The sequence below is a fragment of the Tachysurus vachellii genome, chromosome 26, assembly GCF_030014155.1.
Source record: "Tachysurus vachellii isolate PV-2020 chromosome 26, HZAU_Pvac_v1, whole genome shotgun sequence".
Taxonomy (NCBI): Eukaryota; Metazoa; Chordata; class Actinopteri; order Siluriformes; family Bagridae; genus Tachysurus; species Tachysurus vachellii.
In genome coordinates, this window is record NC_083485.1 from 16137474 (window position 1) to 16160141 (window position 22668).

General features: G+C 41.1%; 2 protein-coding genes across 2 annotated transcripts in view; both read right to left on the reverse strand.

Moving 5' to 3' along the window:
• arhgap31 (Rho GTPase activating protein 31) overlaps positions 1-11072 on the reverse strand; it is a 28064-nt gene extending 16992 nt beyond the window's left edge. Inside the window, exon 1 of the mRNA XM_060862524.1 lies at positions 10225-11072. Coding sequence (XP_060718507.1) covers positions 10225-10324 — 100 coding nt within the window. The 5' untranslated portion in view covers positions 10325-11072. The remainder of the gene's footprint in view (positions 1-10224) is intronic.
• A 4177-nt stretch (positions 11073-15249) lies between these two features.
• Positions 15250-21828, reverse strand: b4galt4 (UDP-Gal:betaGlcNAc beta 1,4- galactosyltransferase, polypeptide 4). The gene is made up of 7 exons (XM_060863189.1): positions 21737-21828; positions 20878-21332; positions 19809-20041; positions 18556-18743; positions 18185-18307; positions 17377-17481; positions 15250-16137 (listed from the first exon to the last, which is right to left on the reverse strand). The coding sequence occupies exons 2-7, from the start codon at positions 21143-21145 to the stop codon at positions 15996-15998; spliced, it is 1059 nt and encodes a 352-aa protein (XP_060719172.1). The 5' UTR covers positions 21146-21332; positions 21737-21828; the 3' UTR covers positions 15250-15995.
• Positions 21829-22668: the final 840 nt, after the last annotated feature.

Sequence of the window (22668 nt, forward strand, 5' to 3'; positions counted from 1 at the left end):
TGTATATATATATATATATATATATATATATATATATATATATATATATATATATATATGTATATATTCATATATACGTGTATATATGTATATATACATATATATATATATATATATATATATATATATATATATATATATATATACATATGTGTATGTATATATATATATATATATATATATATATATATATATATATATATATATATAGAGAGAGAGAGAGAGAGAGAGAGAGAGAGAGAGAGAGATGAAGGCTCTGCTGTAAAATAGGTGATAAATTCAGTATTTTCTTTCTAAACTGTGATCAAACAAATATCATCATTCTCTGCTTCCACAACACCCGTACAGCTCAGGGTTAAGTGAAGAGGCACTCAGGTTCATGACCAAACAGGTAGCACTCGTGTGTGTGTGTGTGTGTGGAAGGGCAGGATGTGAGAGCAGCTGGAATAAAGCAATAAAGGGAAAGGAAGGAGGAGTAAATGCACGAGGAATAAAGTCCATGATAAAAAGCACTTAGACTGCTTTACAAACCGTGTGTGTGTGTGTGTGTGTGTGTGCCCTTAATTACAACTGTAACATTGGTTTAGCTCATTACTCTCTAAAATACTCTCTTAGCTCAGGACCTCAGATAAAAAATTATGTTATTATTATTATTATTATTATTATTATTATTATTATTATTATAAAAATGTGTATCAAATATTATCCAAAAGAATTTGGCAAAAACAACAACAACAACAACAACAATAATAATAATAATAATAATATTAATAATAATAGTAACAGAGGACAGATTCATCTCCCTGATATATTTTAGTTTAACACATGCAATTGTTAAATAAACATTTATTATTAACATATGCAAATGAGGTAAAGGATCATAATGATATTATCGGTTAATAAAATTAATGCCATTTTTACACATGAAACATTTTCAGAAAACAGACAATTAACATTATAACAGTCATCCTCAGAATCCCGGGAAACAATGCGACAAAAATACAGAAGAAAACTGAAATTCTAAAATAAATAACTAAATAACTAAATAAAATAAATAACAAGTGAAACTGTGAAAGTCAGTATAAAGAGTTTAAAAACAGATGTTTAAAAAAATTAATGTAAAAAATATCTAAAAGAAATCGAGGCCAAAGTTAACAACATTTAGACATATTTCCTTCTTCTTTTTCAAATCTACTCTATAGTAATATTAATGCACACATGAAGAAGTGTGTGTGTGTGTGTGTGTGAGAAAGTCAACATTGTTTACAAAAAGTCAGAAATATCACAATTATCTACAATACAAACATTTTACAGCAAATATATATAATTATATACTAAATATACAGAATAAATATATTCTAATCTCTACACAAAACACAGAGGACTTACTGCAATCTTACCCAATAATAATTACGTTCTAATAAAGATTTATCCTGAATGTTTCACATTTCTTCCATTTCTAGTACAGTTCAGATCCTGTGTGTTCATGTGATGTTAGTTCCATATCAGACGTCGTATGGAGTCGTGTTGTTATTGTCATATTGTCAAGTTTACTTTAAGTAATGATTATTTGTGTTTAAATTCTGATTGTGACACAGAGCATGAGCTTGGAGCTGAGATGAGTCCAATATAACACACCACTGTTTTATTTACATAGTGTGTGTGTGTGTGTGTGTGTGTGTGTGTAGAGTTGATTGTGGACATTTAAATCACTGAAGGTTTTTTAATAGTTTTAAAAAAAGGCAGATCTGTTTGTCTACATTTATCTTCCAGGATTGTTGAGGAAATATTAAATTTGGAGAGAAATTTTGCTCAGAAATCTTGGAAACGACGTCGTTGCTTTAAAGCTGCTAAAAACACCTAAATGCACTTTCTGTCTGTTTCTTAAACACGAAGCTGCCGAAGAGCCTCTTTACAGACCGTTTTATTCACGTGCAGGCGTGTGGTGATAATTAGCTGTAATTTATTTCAATGTTCCTCACACACAATATTGCTTTTGTGAACAGTGAGCATTTCTAAATAACGTCTCTCTCCCCGAGTTCCAGCAAACCTACAGTGTCTACTGATGAATTCTTTTTTGGACCGTTTGTGCTCCCGAGTCTCATCAGATTTAGCATATGGTGCGTCCCGCTCGGAGACGACGAGCCCATAAATTACACCAGACGAGGGGTTTGTAGAAAAAAACATGGAGGTGGGACTGATGCTGTGATGGAGGACTAATCTTTTCTAGATGTAATAATATCAGAAAAGCAATATTGCAATTATCCTCTGAGCTGAGATTAAAAAAGGGAATTACAGTATTCGAATAAAAAATTTTAATAAATCAATAAATAAGCAAAAAAACGCTGTGGTACATCTGAGACTGTCAGTGAAGAATAATGTTTTGGTGATGAATCAATTTTTTACAAATACAGTATTGTAATTCTGTCAGTTAGTAAACAGAGGAAACAATTGTAATAAAACAACCCAGAAAATAAAGAAAAGCAATAATAATAAATGAAATGTTAGAGATGCTGCACTGTTGCTTTAGACCGATGTTATATTTCTCTTACCTTTATAGTGTAAATGTGGGGTTAAGGGTCAAAATAAAATGTTTCATCACCTGACTGACATTTGTTTTGTTTTGTTTTATATTTATGAGAAATTGTTGAAAACACTATTATCTTCTGAGCGCTTATTCGGAAAAGATTCTCATTTGAATATGTAAAATGGCCGCATGCTTGTTCCCATCTGGCCGTGTGTATTACAGTGTGAACTCTCTGAGGTTTAGTGTTTAAAGTTTAGTGGCGGTATTCAAATATTGTGCTGGGAGAAATAAAGGCCTGTATAAAGCAGCTGGTTTCAGCTCACACACCGGTGTTGATGCAGACAGTGAAAGAACCAGGATGATGTTACTGTAGCTGTCTGAGTGTTACACGTTTTAACATAAAATGCATTTTAATTCTATTGAAATAATATAGAAAATTGTACACTTGTTAGCCAGGAATGAGTGTTTAAAAAAAATCCTGGACTTTTCTGTATCACTGGATATCACTTTATATCTGAAGATCATCAGACTGCTAATGTACAACAGAATATAATGCTCTTTATAGAGAAAAATAAATAAATAATAGAATGAATAAATAAATAAATAAATAAGAATAAAACAGAAAGTGAGCAGACACAGAGACGTATAAAAGTGTTACAGTTCTGAATTCATTGAAAGTTTGAGTTTAAAATGTATTTATAATAAAATAAACTTGGACAGTAGAAAAATACTCTGTGTATTGTGGTGTGTTGTGTGTATGGTGTGTATTGTGTGTATGGTGTGTATGGTATATATGATGTGTATTGCGTGCATGATTTTATTGTGTGTATTGTTTGTGTATTGTGTATAATTTGTATTGTGTGTATGGTGTGTATTGTGTGTATGGTGTGTATGGTATATATTAGGTGTATTGTGTGTATTGTGTGTTCAGTGTATTGTGTATATGATTTTATTGTGTGTATTGTGTGTGTATTGTTTGTATTCTGTGTATGATTTTTATTTTTTGTATTGTGTGTGTTTTGTGGGTGTATGGTATATATGATGTGTATTGTGTGTATTGTGTGTACGGTGTGTATTGTGTGTATGATTTTTGTTTGTATTCTGTGTATGATTTTATTGTGTGTGTGTCGTGTGTATGGTATATATGATGTGTTTTGTGTGTATGATGTGTATTGTTTGTATTCTGTGAATGATTTGTATTGTGTGTAATGTGTGCATTGTGTGTATGATTTGTATTGTGTGTATGATTTGTATTGTGTGTATGGTGTGTATTGTGTGTATGATGTGTGTATTGTGTGTATGATTTGTATTGTGTGTATGATTTGTATTGTGTGTATGATTTGTATTGTGTGTATGGTGTGTATTGTGTGTATGATTTGTATTGTGTGTATGGTGTGTATTGTGTGTATGATGTGTGTAGATCACCTCTACACCTTTACCTGCACTCAGAATTTCCAGAATCTTCTGTATCAATATGCATGAATCTGTAGCTTAGACACACCCCCATAGCCTCTTGCCATCCCATAATAATATCACATTTACCTAATTAAACTAGTCAGCTAGCTGTCACACATGAACAAGACGTGATTTTACTATCAGTCACGTAGTATTCCTGATTTATAAAAACAGCAGTTGTTACCATGACAACAGCTACCATTTTATCTCACAAAATACTACATTTTAGTGTTTATATGTTTTACATTTCAGTCTGTTTATTACTATAACAACGACAAGTTATTAGATCAAGTGATTTAATACAAACTCCAACTGTAATAATGCTGCATGTCTTTGTAAGTTGTGAAGTTGTAATGCCGTGTGTGTGAGTTGTGTGTGTGAGTTGTGTAGATGTAACACAGTGTGTCTTTGTGCGTTTGGTCCTGCAGAAGGTCAGAGCAGGAAGTTCAGAATGGTTTGTTTGTTTCAGAGGAAGGTCGACACACCCAGAGGCCTTGGTGCTGCTCTTACCGGTGACGCTTCCTCTCATACAATAGTGTGTTTGGAAAAATGCCACTGTGCTCTCGCTTGTGTCCTACACACACTTACAGCTGTGACGTTCACAAGAAGTAAACACAGGCTAGATAACGTCTACACAACATCTAGACTAACTTCACACAAAGTGTGAAGTCTATACACACTCTACACACACTCTACACACACTCTACACTGACTCTCCTTAAGGTCAACACTGCATCAACACTACATCAAGTCTTTACATTCTTTTACCCTGAGTATAACTCTCACCATCACTCATTTATTTGGAATGGTTTGGGAGGAGATAAATCACCGTACTGTAGACGTTCTACATTTTATATTTAATCGCATTTTATAGAAATTATCTTGCTTTGTTTATCACTGTTATATTCAGTCTCCTAATGTCTACATTACATTTCGATAAAGTTTTACAGATTTGTTTGGACACCATCTTTACCTATTGTCTTTGCACTTAAGATCTTTTCCTGCTCAGTTTGTGGTGCTGCAGTGTTAATGTACAGAATGCTGAACACTTTGGTACACTTGTGTGTGTATGCTATCACAGAGCTTTCATAACACTGTGGCAATAAATTTGCGCTAATTAGTGAACGTTTACAACACTGGTGTGTAAGAAATGCACAGCTTTTAGAATGGACTTTAAATAAAGAAAATGAAGTTCTGTAGTTAAGTCACTGCTAAGACGAGTCTCAGGAGGAGGCAAAGTGTAAATTTTGTACCAAAAAGTTTTGAAAATTTTCCAATGTGCAGCAAAGAAAAAAATTAGCACGCTTTCATCTAAAAGAATTTGTAACACATAAGCAGAGATTTTGTGGATATAAATAGAGAAGGTGATGTGTAAAATAGCTTAAAGTGTTTTCTAGTTATTAAACAGTTAATGAGATTTAATTTAGTGTAAATAACTAACATACTTGCTCATGTTATTTATAGTCTTTAGCATGTTGGGTTCCTTTAACATTTCAGTGATGTATTTATAGAATAAATTTTGGATTTGAAGGAAAATAAGAGCTAAATCTGTTGCTCCTGCTATTGCTTTATACACCATGTTTATCAATGATAATATAACTGAATGCAGGTAATTAAAAATATGTTGAATTTTAAAAGGATTAAAAAGCTGAACAGAGCCACGGCTTCTCACTGATGTCATAGGGAAAATAATTCCACAACTCGGCACAAGCTGCTGCTCTCACGTCACAGTCACTCTGCCTCAGAGGAACTATGGCAAGACAGACAGACTTCCATGTACTGATGTATTACTGACATTTTATTCTTGTGAACATTTGTGTGACACGCTTCACATTGCTGCAAAAAAAGATAATGACTAACGTAGCTGTAGGATGTCAGAGTTGCACAAAAATATTGATACAGATGATAGCTGTATTAGTCACTGCTGCTAGCTGGAAGTTTAAAAAAACAGAAAAATGTCTCCACTTGGATAAAGAATCAGCATGATTAACATTCTGATTTATATCATTCCTGCTTTATTACAGATGTCATACATTACTCACAGCTCTATACTCACAGCTCTATACTTACACCGCTATATACTCACAGCTCTATACTCACACCGCTATACTCACAGCTCTATACACACAGCTCTATACTCACACCGCTATACTCACACCGCTATACACACAGCTCTATACTCACACCGCTATACTCACACCGCTATACACACAGCTCTATACTCACACCGCTATACTCACACCGCTATACACACAGCTCTATACTCACACCGCTATACTCACACCGCTATACACACAGCTCTATACTCACACCGCTATACTCACACCGCTATACTCACAGCTCTATACTCACATCGCTCTATACGCACAGCTCTATAATCACAGTGCTATACTCACAGCTCTATACTCACAGCTCTGTACTCACAGCTCTATACACACAGCTCTATACACACAGCTCTATACTCACAGCTCTATACTCACACCGCTATACTCACAGCTCTATATTCACACTGCTATACTCACACCACTATACACACAGCTCTATACTCACAGCTCTATACGCACAGCTCTATAATCACAGTGCTATACTCACAGCTCTATACTCACAGCTTTATACTCACAGCTCTATACTCACACCTCTATACTCACAGCTCTATACTCACACTGGTATACGCACAGCTCTATACTCACTGCTCTATACTCACAGCTCTATATTTACAGCTCTATACTCACAGCTCTATACTCACACTGGTATACGCACAGCTCTATACTCACTGCTCTATACTCACAGCTCTATATTTACAGCTCTATACTCACAGCTGTATACTCACACCGGTATATTCACAGCTCTATATTCACAGCTCTATACTCACACCACTATATTCACAGCTCTATACTTACAGCTCTATACTCACTCCGGTATACTCACAGCTCTATACTCACACCACTATATTCACAGCTCTATACTCACACCGCTATACTCACATCTCTATACACACAGCTCTATACTCACAGCTCTATACGCACAGCTCTATATTCACACTGCTATACTCACACCACTATACACACAGCTCTATACTCACAGCTCTATAATCACAGCGCTATGCTCACAGCTCTATACTCACTCCGCTATACTCACAGCTCTATACTCACAGCTCTATACTCACACCGGTATACTCACAGCTCTATACTCACACCTCTATACTCACAGCTCTATACTCACAGCTGTATACTCACACCGGTATACTCACAGCTCTATACTCACAGCTGTATACTCACACCACTATATTCACAGCTCTATACTCACAGCTGTATACTCACACCGGTATACTCACAGCTGTATACTCACAGCTCTATACTCACACCGGGATACTCACAGCTCTATACTCACAGCTGTATACTCACACCACTATATTCACAGCTCTATACTTACAGCTCTATACTCACACCACTATACCCACTATCCTCACACTGACAAACTTTGTACCCATACCGATATACACAAATCACTGTACTCACACCACTATACTCAGACTACTATACTCAGAAAACTATACTCACACCAGTATACTAAAACTGGTATATTCAATCCAGGGTACTGACACATTACACTTTCATAAATAATTTAAAACCTAATGAAGTTAAAAAATGCTGAAACAGGGAAATGTGCTGCTCTATACTCACTGCTCTATACTCACACCACTCTACACTCACCGCTCTATGCTCACACCGCTCTATACTCAAAGCTCTATACTCAAACCTCTCTATACTCACAGCTCTATACTCACACCACTCTATACTCACAGCTCTATACTCACAGCTCTATACTTGCACTGCTATACTCACAGCTCTATACTCACACTGCTCTATACTCACAATTCAATACTTGCACCACTATACTCACAGCTCTATACTCACACAGCTCTATACTCACACCGCTATACTCACACATCTATACTCACAGCTCTATACTCAAACCACTATACTCACACTGCTATACTCACATATGTATATTCACAGCTCTATACTCACATCTCTATACTCGCACTGCTATACTCACAGCTCTATACTCACACCTCTCTATACTCACAGCTCTATACTCACACCGCTATACTCACAGCTCTATACTCACACCTCTCTATACTCACAACTCTATACTCGCACCACTATACTCACAGCTCTATACTCACAGCTCTATACTCACACAGCTCTATACTCACACCGCTATACTCACAGCTGTATATTCACAGCTCTATACTCACACATCTATACTCACAGCTCTATACTCACAGCTCTATACTCAAACCACTATACTCACACCGCTATACTCAGAGCTGCATATTCACAGCTCTATACTCACAGCTCTATACTCGCACTGCTATACTCACAGCTCTATACTCACACCTCTCTATACTCACACAGCTCTATACTCACACCGCTATACTCACAGCTGTATATTCACAGCTCTATACTCACACATCTATACTCACAGCTCTATACTCACAGCTCTATACTCAAACCACTATACTCACACCGCTATACTCAGAGCTGCATATTCACAGCTCTATACTTACAGCTCTATACTCTCACTGCTATACTCACAGCTCTATACTCACACCTCTCTATACTCACAGCTCTATACTCACACCGCTATACTCACAGCTGTATATTCACAGCTCTATACTCACATCTCTATACTCACACTGGTATACTCACAGCACTATACTCACACCGCTGTGTGGTGTGGAGGTCGTGTACTTGTAAAATAAGGACACTGTGTTTCTGCAACAGAGCGACCCACTGTCCTCCTGGAACATCCAAAAAATTCAAACCACAGTATACACACATGAGGACCTCAGAGAGAGAGAGAGAGAGAGAGAGAGAATATAGACAGTCAGTAAAACCATTCAAATGTCTGAAGCACAACTTTGTAGTTCATGTGGAACAGTCAGTGTATCATGTATAAGACTGAAGTAATATGTTATGACGTTCTGTTCCTGCTGGTGACGTGGACTGATTTACAATCTGAGGCTTCAGAAACAATAAAATAAAATCTAATCTACGTGATATCAGGTTGTACACTATATAACATGCTATACATCAGTAACCTGGACAATGTGACTAATGTATCACACGGTAAAGGTGTCTCACATGCCACTGTGATAGAACTCATGTTAATAACTGTACTTACACCAACAGTTTGACTAAAAAAAGGACCAGTGTTATTTTTTTGGCACATCATTCTGTGCTGAATAAAAAAAGTCCTGAGTGGCTGCCAAGACAAAAAAAGTGTGCATGCGTGCATATGTGTGTGTGGGCAGACAGGATCTAGAACAAAAAAGTCTCAATCACAACCACAATCACAGCCATGCCGGGCTGCTCACTGATCCCAGGTCAGATCACTGCCTCGTGGTTGTTTCTCATATAAACATCAAACAATTACAGAGATTTGATCTGAGTTCAGCCTGAAATGGCGGCTCTGACCCTCTCATCTTTTCCTGCAATTATGACGGCCGTCCCACAATTCAGCAGGGAAGGGAAGGCAGCTCATGCAGCACAGAGCCGAAGGGAGGGGACGAGGGCGTCGCCCGCACCGAGATGCCACAAATAGCCAATAACCAGAATAAAAGACAATCAGGGTGCAGGACATGCAGCAAAAACACTTTAACACTCTCACTCCGTTTCTGTCTGAGTACTCGGCCTCTCCCTCCTCCTCTTCCTCCTCCTCCTCCTTTATGGATTTTCTTTTTTGTTTATTTTTCACCCTCCTTAGGGAGCCTAAGCAGAAATCTCATGTATGAGTGTGTATACTGACACAGGAAGTCTAAAATGGCTATAATAATGTGCATTTGTTCTTGTTGCAGCTCTTGATGTTAAGATTTACTCAAAACAACTCATGAAACACTTTTCTTTTTTTTTCTCCAGTTGACTTTATAACCTCTCTGTTATTCCCAAATAACTGAAATCTGACAGAAGTGAAGTCTATTATTATACAGTACGATGCACAAAAAAAATAATCTCACTGACTGTAAAATGTAGGTGTAAATTCTATTCAACTTGTAAACCAATAAAACTTGAATAAAAATCTAAATTAAAAACTAGCTGCTATTTGTCAACGTATAAATGTCAGAACTCATCATCATCATCATCATCATCATCATCATCACAGAGGAAGCAGGAGAGGAAAAAGTACAAGCAGAATGTGTTAAATAAAGAAAGTAAGAGACAAAATAAAAGTTCTACCATCATGTCCTGAGCTCTGGAGGTGTTCGCTCAGGTCACAGCCGAACGCATTTTCACTTCCTTTCCTCTTGGATTTCTGCTTGGCAGCTTTATTCTTCATCAGGAGCTCAAGGTTTTATCCAGATCAGAAAGAACGAGCGCTGGAGCCGAGAGGAATTACAGAGTCGAGGTAAAAAAAAGAGAAAAAAAAAAGAAAAACTGGAGAAAAATTCTGGAGCGAAAAAAGTCACATCGGGCTCACATGGTGGCTGAGAGTCTGGAGTCTTGGAGTGGGAGAGGAATTCTGGAGCTCAGCGGCACCAGGCTGACGTCACTCCCCACATCGGACACTTTTTTCTCCTCTGTTCAGCCCGAGAGACACAAAAGCTGAGAGAAAAGTAACTCAGAGACTCAGTGAGTCGGTTTCCTGTAGGCGGTTTTCACTCCTCAGCCCCTCCTGACCCTCGTCTTTCTCTCCTCTCTTCGTCTTCCTCTTCAAACTTTCTACTCAGCCCGACCTCCAGAGCTTCTGCTTTTCTCTCCTTCACCTCGTCTCCGTTCCTCTCAGCTCGTCCATGTTTTACTGCGACTCATGGTCAAGACACAAGGCTTCAAACTTTTTTCCCTTTTTTTTTCTTGCTTCAGGGAGGCGAGAGAAATTACAGCCTGTGTGTTTTCTCCTATGCTTAACACATTAGTGACCCTCCCTCTCTCATCCCCTCTCTCCTCTCTCCTCTCTAGTCCCCTCGTTCTCCTGCTCCCTTAAGGCTTTTCTTTTTTTGAGGTAGGGTCTGAACAGGAAATCTGCTCTCTGCCTTCCTGAACGCTCCCAGAGTCCACAATTTCCTGTACAGGGCTCTTTGTTTGGAAAACAAAAACAGACAGACAGGGGAGAGAAGGGAAGTGTGGAGGGGGGAGAGAGAGAGAGAGAGAGAGAGAGACAGATGGCAGAAGCACACATGGTTCCCGTTAGTTGCCTTCTCTTTACTTATAAATCTGACATTTCCTAATTCACAGTTTCTAAATCCTAAAAGGATTGTGACACACACACACACACACACACACACACACACACACACAGTTGTCCAGCACCTCAGGATCACACACTAATCATATAAATGAGACATGAACACAGCACTCAAACGATTTATTTTCCCCATGTGACAGATTTAAATCTTGGTTAAAGTTTTAACAGAACTTTACAGCTGTAGTTGTTAATTGTGTCCAAATGAATCTCAGTATAAATCAAACACTAATGAAGTGCAGCTTGTCTCAGGAGGAGCTGACTGATAAAACACGGGTTTACAGAATCATCACAAAGAAAATTAATTATTGTAATTATTTATCATTAACATCTCTGGAAGAGAGAGAGAGAGAGAGAGAGAGAGAGAGAGAGAACGAGAGAGAGAGAGAGAGAGAGAGATGAGCTCAAGAGTCAGACTGTCAGACGGAGTGATCGGTAATCAGACTGTCAGACGGAGTGATCGGTAATCAGACCGTCAGACGGAGTGATCGGTAATCAGACCGTCAGACGGAGTGATCAGAAATCAGACCGTCAGACGGAGTGATCGGTAATCAGACTGTCAGACGGAGTGATCGGTAATCAGACTGTCAGACGGAGTGATCGGTAATCAGACTGTCATACGGAGTGATCGGTAATCAGACTGTCAGACGGAGTGATCGGTAATCAGACCGTCAGACGGAGTGATCGGTAATCAGACCGTCAGACGGAGTGATCGGTAATCAGACCGTCAGCCGGAGTGATCGGTAATCAGACCGTCAGACGGAGTGATCGGTAACCAGACCGTCAGACGGAGTGATCGGTAATCAGACCGTCAGACGGAGTGATCGGTAATCAGACCGTCAGACGGAGTGATCGGAAATCAGACCGTCAGACGGAGTGATCGGTAATCAGACCGTCAGACGGAGTGATCGGTAATCAGACTGTCAGACGGAGTGATCGGTAATCAGACTGTCATACGGAGTGATCGGTAATCAGACTGTCAGACGGAGTGATCGGTAATCAGACCGTCAGACGGAGTGATCGGTAATCAGACTGTCATACGGAGTGATCGGTAATCAGACCGTCAGACGGAGTGATCGGTAATCAGACCGTCAGACGGAGTGATCGGTAATCAGACCGTCAGACGGAGTGATCGGTAATCAGACCGTCAGACGGAGTGATCGGTAACCAGACCGTCAGACGGAGTGATCGGTAATCAGACAGTCATACGGAGTGATCGGTAATCAGACTGTCAGACGGAGTGATCGGTAATCAGACCGTCAGACGGAGTGATCGGTAATCAGACCGTCAGACGGAGTGATCGGTAATCAGACCGTCAGACGGAGTGATCGGTAATCAGACTGTCAGACGGAGTGATCGGTAATCAGACTGTCATACGGAGTGATCGGTAATCAGACCGTCAGACGGAGTGATCGGTAATCAGACCGTCAGACGGAGTGATGGGTAACCAGACCGTCAGACGGAGTGATCGGTAATCAGACCGTCAGACGGAGTGATCGGTAACCAGACCGTCAGACGGAGTGATCGGTAATCAGACCGTCAGACGGAGTGATCGGTAATCAGACCGTCAGACGGAGTGATCGGTAATCAGACCGTCAGACGGAGTGATCGGTAACCAGACCGTCAGACGGAGTGATCGGTAATCAGACCGTCAGACGGAGTGATCGGTAACCAGACCGTCAGACGGAGTGATCGGTAATCAGACCGTCAGACGGAGTGATCGGTAACCAGACCGTCAGACGGAGTGATCGGTAATCAGACCGTCAGACGGAGTGATCGGTAACCAGACCGTCAGACGGAGTGATCGGTAATCAGACCGTCAGACGGAGTGATCGGTAACCAGACCGTTAGACGGAGTGATCGGTAACCAGACCGTCAGACGGAGTGATCGGTAACCAGACCGTCAGACGGAGTGATCGGTAACCAGACCGTCAGACGGAGTGATCGGTAATCAGACTGTCATACGGAGTGATCGGTAATCAGACTGTCAGACGGAGTGATCGGTAATCAGACTGTCAGACGGAGTGATCGGTAATCAGATTGTCAGACGGAGTGATCGGTAATCAGACTGTCAGACGGAGTGATCGGTAATCAGACTGTCATTAAATCACTTGCTCTGTGAGAATGTACACAAGTTTTTTTATGCCACATGCAGTATCTGGTTACAGATATAGGATTAAACACAACACTTAAAACTTTCACACATTTACAATCTGATCTTGGGGGAAGGATCGATGGGGTGGAGCTTCACCAAGCAGCGAGGGTTCGATTTCTCTCTCAGGGCTGAACAATGAGCGGTTGTTGCTCACAGCAGGATGAAGGATGACTTCATCATGTCATACATACAGCAGAACATTTCCAGCTACTCCACACTGATCTGAGAACAGCTCTGAGCAGGATTAAAGATCAGAAGAACGTCTCATATGAATCTATAAGACTTGATGTGGGCTGTATGAATAAAATAAAAAAATTAATGGAAAAAACCCTCAGAGGAAACCACTTCTATCAGGAACACATTTTTAACTGTCTGTTAAACTTGTGATCTGAACTGTTCCACCCTCAAAAAACACACACACACACACACACACACACACACACACACACACTCAGAGCACAAACACAGAAAGTACTCTTTCACACAGAAGTAAAAACACAGCAGTGTTTACAGAGCGTGAGATGAGAAACGGGTTCTTCACCAAGCGTCCATCTTCACGTCCAGGCCTCGTGATATGTGCAGAAGGTCATGGGTCACATGACCACATGACAAGCTCAACAAAGGGGCGATTCAGGAGCATCAGCAGTCATGTTGGACAAACAGACAGAAAGAGAGCAAAAAATGCACATGAAGGTCTCACTTGCCTTTAGAGAGACTTGAACTTTTGAACGCTTTTAGGTGTCAGAAGTGTTTTTTATTAGAAGATCAGAGCAGTACCTCAGCACTGGTCCTGTAGAACCTGCAGATTCCTTCCAGCTGAATCTCTAAATAAAAAGGATTCCTTACCATCCAGCAGATGGAGTGTTAAAGTGAGCAGTGATGAAGTCACAGATTTAAAAAGTGAAGACTCAGTAGGTGTTTCACTCGGTGGTGAAACTCTGGACGAAAAGAAAAAGAAAAGAAACAGAAACCTGAAACGAACAGATTATAAAGACTGAAAGGTTTTTCTCAGCTGCGTAAAGAAATAATGTTATTGTTAACCCTGAATAATTAACCATGTAACTGCATTTGATTTCTATATATATTAATATTCACCCTGATAAGATCATAATAAATACACGGGTTTCTTTTTGTATAAATATATACACGTCAGTTCAGTGTGTAGCATGTAAACAGCTCCTGCATGTAGGTTTTCATACCCAGATGTCAGCGTGGACAAACTTTCTGTCTAGTCAATAAAGGAGTCTCAGACATTTTGTTTTATTTATAGCATAAACCGCTCCTGTACTTTCAAATAAAAAAGAAAGAGAAAAAGCGTTGAGGAGGAAACAGAGTGTTTTATTAACTCTTATACACACAACACACACCTGCTGTTTGCACAATAACACAGCGTTAATATTAGCATTAGCTGCAGTTGGGTGGCTTTTACACGCCTCAGGTGAACGCTACATGTGGTTTTTAGGGTTCAAGCAGTTTGTATCAAATACAGAAATAAAGTATTTATTGATTTATAAAGTTGAAACTAAGTGTTTTAACTTTAGCTAACTTTAGCTTCGTCTCTCACTGCTGAGGTAAAGGGTGTGTTCAGTGTGTTTGTCACACACACACACACACACACACTCCATTTTACAGCTAAGAGACGCCGAGATAAATAAAAGAGCATCAATAATCTGTAATAAAAACTCAGGTCACTGGTTCATTTATATTTTTATGTTTATACTCCAGGTTGCAGTTATAAATGCATGAACTCCCTGGCGCTAGAGGGCGCTAAAGCACAGCAGCCGCGACGCTACTGATGAAGAGGCGCCACCTGCTGGATACATTCCTGTTGCGACAATATCCCAATAATAACATAACTATTACAACATTTATTCGTTATAGATGGTTTATTTTATTCCAATTACACTCAATTTTTCAATGACAATAAAAAAAAAGTCACACATATAGAATACACACACATTCACACACACACACACACACTAGTGCATGCTACATGGTCTATAAAAGCCATTTAACTAGTTCTCCAACCCTTTAGACTCACTAGGTCAAATTTGAAAGTAAACATTTTGATTGAGCTGAAATGTAGTTAATCTAAACTATTCTACGTTTAATCTGAAGCCATCACAGATCACCAGGCTGTCCATATTCCCGGTGCACTGACCCTTTAATACACAGTGGAATAAGGACATGTGAAGCTTTTTTGCATGTAGTTTGTAGAACATGTTCGTCATCCTTCATGCAATTCTGTACTGTAAAGATCTCTAAATTGAAATGCACCCAAACCATCAGTCATGACTTTTACATTCTGAGAGAGAGACAGCAGCGTCTTGTCCTGTCCATGTTGATGACACTATAATCATTACTATAGGTTGTAACAGTTTCAAGCAGTGAGCAGTGGGGTCTAAGAACCTCTTCATAAAGAATCGCTCATATCAGTAAGTTCTAGCCAAGTAACATAAACATCGCTCAAGTTCCTGACATTAAACCCGAGTCTCCTGAGTGGCTCTGAGGCTCAAGGCAGAGATCAAGCAGAGGAACCAGGACTCGTTGTGAAGTGACGTCGCTCTCGGTTTGCGTTTGTAGTGTTGTAGTGTCGTCCAGTGCAGGTCGTTCTCAGTGCGAGTTTGGCGGGGTCCCGATGTCCACCGTGACATTAATGTAAAGCGCAGGTCGCTCCACTGACAGAGTTTTATACCTACATGAGTTCAGACCGTCCTTCCTCCACATCTTAGGTGTCTGACCCAGTAAACGCATCCTGCAGGAAACAGAGGTCAGTCACAGGCGGCTTCTCAAATCTCAAAAAAAAAAAAACGTGCGTATTATTTTTGTATGAATATTTCTGGCTGTAACGTGAACAAGTTCGTATTAATGCAGTAGGTTGAAGACCTACTTATTCAGGAAACACTTCAACTAAGTGTTCAACTTCAACTTTCACATTATTTAAAAACACCTTTGACACTTTTTCATTGTAACTTTGAACAAATGTTTTAAACTCATGGTATCTTAAGTATGTAACTTAGTGATCCAGCATTAATGTATTCAATGTTAGAGATTTAAACACTTATGTACGTCGCTCTGGATAAGGGCGTCTGTCACATGCTGTAAATGTAAATGTAATGCCGCAGTTCTTAAATTTCTACCGTATCTTATCGTCTCTATGGCAACAGCTCATCTACAGACGTGTACAGCAGATGCTCCTCACAAACCTCCACTGATTGTAAACAGATTTTGTTAAAAACATCTTTTTATTTTTAAGGGAAAACAATGATATGTTTGAGCTCTTCAGTGAACTTGTTCATATGATGGTTATTTTCTAGGTTTCAAAGGAAAAACGAAATGAAACCTCATAAATACGCCTGCTTTTAACCAGAAGAATGAAATACATTAAAAAGACAAAATAATATCATACATTAATAAATAACACAATAAATAAATAAACACATTATAAGGTTATAAATGAGTGAAATTAAGAACTAAAATGATTAAACGGACTTTAGGTGCATTGTGTGTACATGAACGTAAAGGTTATGAGCAGCTCAGCTTTGTGTACAGTATGAGAACGTGTGGTGTTCGTAATGCGCTCAGTTACAGTCAGAATTCTGCTACAAATCAATGTTAAATATTTGCACTGTGCAAAAGTTTAGGCACCTGGTGGTGGTGGTGTGTGGACGTGAACCTTTAGGGAAAGTGTGACTCGTTTGCTACATGACGAAGAAGTCGAGTTTGACTCCTAACCATAAGGTTGTGGGTTCGAGTCTCGGGCCGGCAATACCACGACTGAGGTGCCCTTGAGCAAGGCACCGAACCCCCCAAACTGCTCCCTGAGCGCCGCAGTATAAATGACTGCCCACTGCTCCGGGTGTGTGTTCACGGTGTGTGTGTTCACTGCTGTGTGTGTGCACTTTAGATGAGTTAAATGCAACGAATTCTGAGTCTGAGTCACCGTACTTAGCCGTATGTCACGTCACTTTAATAAAAGAAGAAAGATCCTCACCGGTCCTTATTGACCTCGTTGCCGTGGTCTCTGTTGTGAAACACCATGGTGTAGCGAGCGACCTCTGCAGGCGGACGCACAATTTTCATCCCCAGCAGCCGCACCCTAAACAAACAACCACCACCAGACTGTGGTGAAAGTCTCGTAGTCAATCCCACAATGTCTCCACTAGACTCAGAGGACAAAAGGCCAAAGCAGTGGACTACAAAGTGAACAGGATACAATGTCATGTGGGATATAAACAGATGTACTTTCATTTCCTTTACTGGAGGATTTTTAGTTTTATTTTTTAACTTACATACAGTAAAGCAGTTAGCATTCGGTAAGATTTTCAATCATTGCCAGTTCAGATTAATACATTTCAGATTCCTACAGGAAGAAAAAACATCTGATTTCTCATCACACAGTGAATATTTCCTTCCTGAACTGGTTTTCTTTCCATTCTTCCTCACATCCTGAACATCTGCACACCATTTCAGTGAGATGATGTTGTTGCTAGCATTAGCACATCAGTCCTGGGATTTTAGCCTATTATGACACACCACAGCGCTGACTGAACTCTACCTTCTGATTGGTCAGATGGTGTTGATTAATTCTCTATAACAGCAGCTCTGATGGCAGTGAGGAGGAATTATATTAAGTGAATTATATTAATGCACTTTAGTGGTGCATCTGATTAGACGCTGAATGAGTTTCAGTATTTATGTGTAATTACTATTTACTCATTAAATGCTATGTACTTGACATATTGTTTAAAAAACCTGACTAATTCGTGGTGTGTGTGTGTGTGTGTGTGTGTGTGTGTTACCTTAACCGGAGGTCGTCGTCTTCCCCTCCCCAGCCCCAGTAGGTGTTTGGAAAACCATTAACTTTGGAAAACTGCTTCTTCCTCATCGCTGTCACACCTCCAAAATAATCATTGTATCTCAGTCTGACACACACACACACACACACACACACACACACACACACACACACACACACACACACACACACACACACACACTGTAGTGATCTGATGCTGATTTATATCCTATATTGTCCTAAATCCAGGCTTTAATGGACTTTACTGCAACACTGTGCATCAAAGGATTAAAAATAAGATGGTAATAATTCATTTATACTCGTACGAGTGAGTGTATTTAGACAATCTGTATACAGGAGGTGTCTGTGACGTACTTGTAGCCGGTGGAGTTGCGGCCCACCACTAAGTGTTTCGGTTGTTCTGCACACGTGTAGAGGTTGTGATCGTTTTCCGGGACGAGATCTACATCATGAAAGATGAAACAATCCCAGTTGAAGTTTTTAAGAGCCTCCAGGTAACCGATGTTCAACAACTTTGCCCTGTTAAATGTAGCTTCACCAGCCTGGAAGGAGGACACATGGACACGGACACACACGGACACGGGGGGACACACGGACAGGGGGGGACACACACGGACACGGGGGGGACACACACGGACACGGGGGGGACACACACGGACACGGGGGGGGGACACACACGGACACGGGGGGGGGACACACACGGACACGGGGGGGGACACACACGGACACGGGGGGGGACACACACGGACACGGGGGGGGACACACACGGACACGGGGGGGGACACACACGGACACGGGGGGGGACACACACGGACACGGGGGGGGACACACACGGACACGGGGGGGGACACACACGGACACGGGGGGGACACACACGGACACGGGGGGGGACACACACGGACACGGGGGGGACACACACGGACACGGGGGGGACACACACGGACACGGGGGGGGACACACACGGACACGGGGGGGGACACACACGGACACGGGGGGGGACACACACGGACACGGGGGGGACACACACGGACACGGGGGGGACACACACGGACACGGGGGGGACACACACGGACACGGGGGGGACACACACGGACACGGGGGGGACACACACGGACACGGGGGGGGACACACACGGACACGGGGGGGACACACACGGACACGGGGGGGACACACACGGACACGGGGGGGACACACACGGACACGGGGGGGGACACACACGGACACGGGGGGGGACACACACGGACACGGGGGGGACACGGGGGGGAAACACACGGACACGGGGGGGACACACACGGACACGGGGGGGACACACACGGACACGGGGGGGACACACACGGACACGGGGGGGACACACACGGACACGGGGGGGACACACACGGACACGGGGGAGACACACACGGACACGGGGGGGGACACACACGGACACGGGGGGGGACACAGTATTATTATCCTTCTAGAAAAATGCAAGTGATGTTCTTTTGCCTGCAAAGGTTTGTTTGCAAAGCCTTTATGATTTTACTGGGGGGTGGGGGGGGGGAATCTGAAAAGTAGACATTAATATTTCTATTGTGTTTGTGGTGTGTGTGTGTGTGTGTGTGTGTGTTTACCTGGTGGATGACATAGATGGCATAGTGAAGCTGCTGCCGCTGCAGGAAGGGGTGGAGGTGGTGCAGTAGGTACAGCAGGTGTTTCTCTCGGTTTCGATGAGGGATGAGAACAGCGACGCTCTGCCTCGCTTTACACTCCTCCGGTTCGTACTGTCCCTCCACAACACCCCTATTCTCCTCCTCCACCTGCTCCAGAGTCAGAGACGCCTTGAACTCCAAGCGATCAGCTCCGTCTGCGGCGTCAACACAGACCTCCTTTCACTCCTGTTCCTGTTCTGTCTATATGATGCTGTTTATTCACATCCTGCATTATCCATCCATCCATCCATCCCTCCCTCCCCCCATTTGTCTGTACATACACATCCTTTGTCTCTTTATCTCTAATTCTCACTTTCTCTCTTTACAACATCCTTCCATTCCTACCTCTGTATCTATCAGTCCATCATTTGCTCCTTCTTTTTTCTCTCCCTGTCCATCTACCCAGTCTCCTTAGTGCTGTCAGTCCATCCCACTCTCCATCCACCCTTCTATCTATCTATCTATCTATCTATCTATCTATCTATCTAGCCAGCTACCTTTACATCCACCTCTCTTTCGCCTTTCTCTCTCTGTCCTGCTCTCTGTTCGTCCTATTCCATTGGTCTCTCTCTATCTCTACCCCATCTCTATTTGTCCATGTCCTGTCTTTTTGTTTCCTTAACGCTCCATTATCCCTCTCTTTATATAATAAAAAAGATCAAATATAAAGACACACACACCCACCCACACGCGCACACACACACACACACACACACCCTGGAGTGTGTACTCTGTAACTGAGGAGCTTCACACACTGGAGTGTGATGTTTAAACACTTTGACCAGATCAGGAGACGTGAGATTCAGCACGGAGATGAAAAATACTGCAGTTTTATTTTTTACCTGTAAACTTTGTTTTTAATCTTTTTAAATAATTCCTGACTGCAATATTATGGGTGTTGAAATAACGTGAATAATCATTAACAAAATAAACTTTACTGTTCAGGTCTCAGAGAAGAGTGTCAATAAGGTTATTTCACAATAAAACTCACGGAGCAGTGGTGATTTCTCAGGGCAAAGGTCTTTCAGCGTTCTCTCCACCTCCTCCACCTCCTCCTGCTGCTCCACATCCCTCACCGTCTCCATCTGCAGCTCGTTCTTTATCTTCTGAACCTCGGCCGACGTTGGCACCTGCAAACGCATCTTCACTTGGCTCTCTGACAGGGAGGTGATCCACATGATCACGCCAGCACAGATCACCAGCAGGATCAGATAGTTGGTCCTCCATGTGAGCTTGGACACGACGGGACACGCGGTCATGGCTTCGTCTCAGAGGGAGAAACAACACGCTGAACACGTAAACAAGGCCAGTGGAGGAACATCTGTCTCGCTTTGTGCCACAAAACACAGGAAACAGTTTGAGACGTCAGGAGGTCGTGGATCCCTCGGATTGTGTCCAATTGTTTTTACTGTTATATGAACTCAGCTTTATTCACTAAAGATCCAGCTGAAAGGAACAGGACAGAGAGCCAGACATTGAGATGTCTAAATCCGAGGGCATACCACAGGGGTGTATGTTGTGCCCCTGCTTGTTGTTCTCATGTCTATTGTCTTTCACACAAAACCTACTTCCTGAACAGAACTTTCTCTGGACTTCTGTTTAAACACTTTACTATACATTAACGACTCCATTTATTTAATAACAGACAAAAACAAACATTAATGATTAAGTCCCATATTAAAATAACAGAGTAAAAAAATATATAAACAGTTAGCACTGCATTAAACAGACCTAGCAAGGAAGTGACGTTATACACACACAGCTAGCTACACAAACCTGTCGTTAATCAGATAACTGGTTAATTTAGCACATACAAGTCAAATCTAAACTCGATAAATAATAAACGTTACCTGAGGCGTCTGATAAACGAAACTGATCTCCAACCTGTGATACAGCTCTGACTTGTATACCGAGTTATACTGCTTCCTGAGCCAGGATTGGCTGATACCAGCGAGCAGTTTGTGCTCATTGGATAAAGAGACGGTCAGTCAAACATCCACGTGAGCCAATAGGACCACAGTCACGTGCACAGTAACGGTGACGTAAACAGGAAAACGAACGAGACCGAAACGTGTTTTGTAACTCGATATGTACAGTAGTTTGTAGCCAAAGGCGTGTAACGTTTTAGGGCATCAAACGGCAAAGTACCGGGAAATTACCGGGAAATTACACTTCTGTAGGCTAAATCTATTTAATCAAATATGATCACTATTATAAAAACCTCAGCCATGACAGGTTTTTATTTACAAAGAGCAAAATACACAACACACAATGACCACAAACCTCATGATGTTCATCAGTATTTATCTTCTAGGTTTGTCTCGGGTATGAAAAAGTAAAGCTACACCCAAAAGACATATTGACACGTGTATGTGGGTGTGTGTAGGTGTGTATGTGGGTGTGGGTGTGTATGTGGGTGTGTGTTCTCTCTCAATCTCACGCATAACTACACACACACACACACACACACACACACACACACGTCAATGTCTTTTGTATGTACAATTAAAATAAAAATGTCACATGATTATATATATATATATATATATCGTGACATTTTTATTTTAATTGTACATATTGAAAGACATTAATAAGCATAAATCAATCATTATCAAAGTATAACCACAAAATGAGGGAATATAATGTATTACAGTAACTACAGGCTTTACATATTTTTTTTAAACACAGCTTTATAGAAAGCTTTTAAACACACACATTTAAAAGCTTTTTCTTTTGTCTGGAACACCACAACAATGCAGGTAATAGTATTAAACGCAGATCC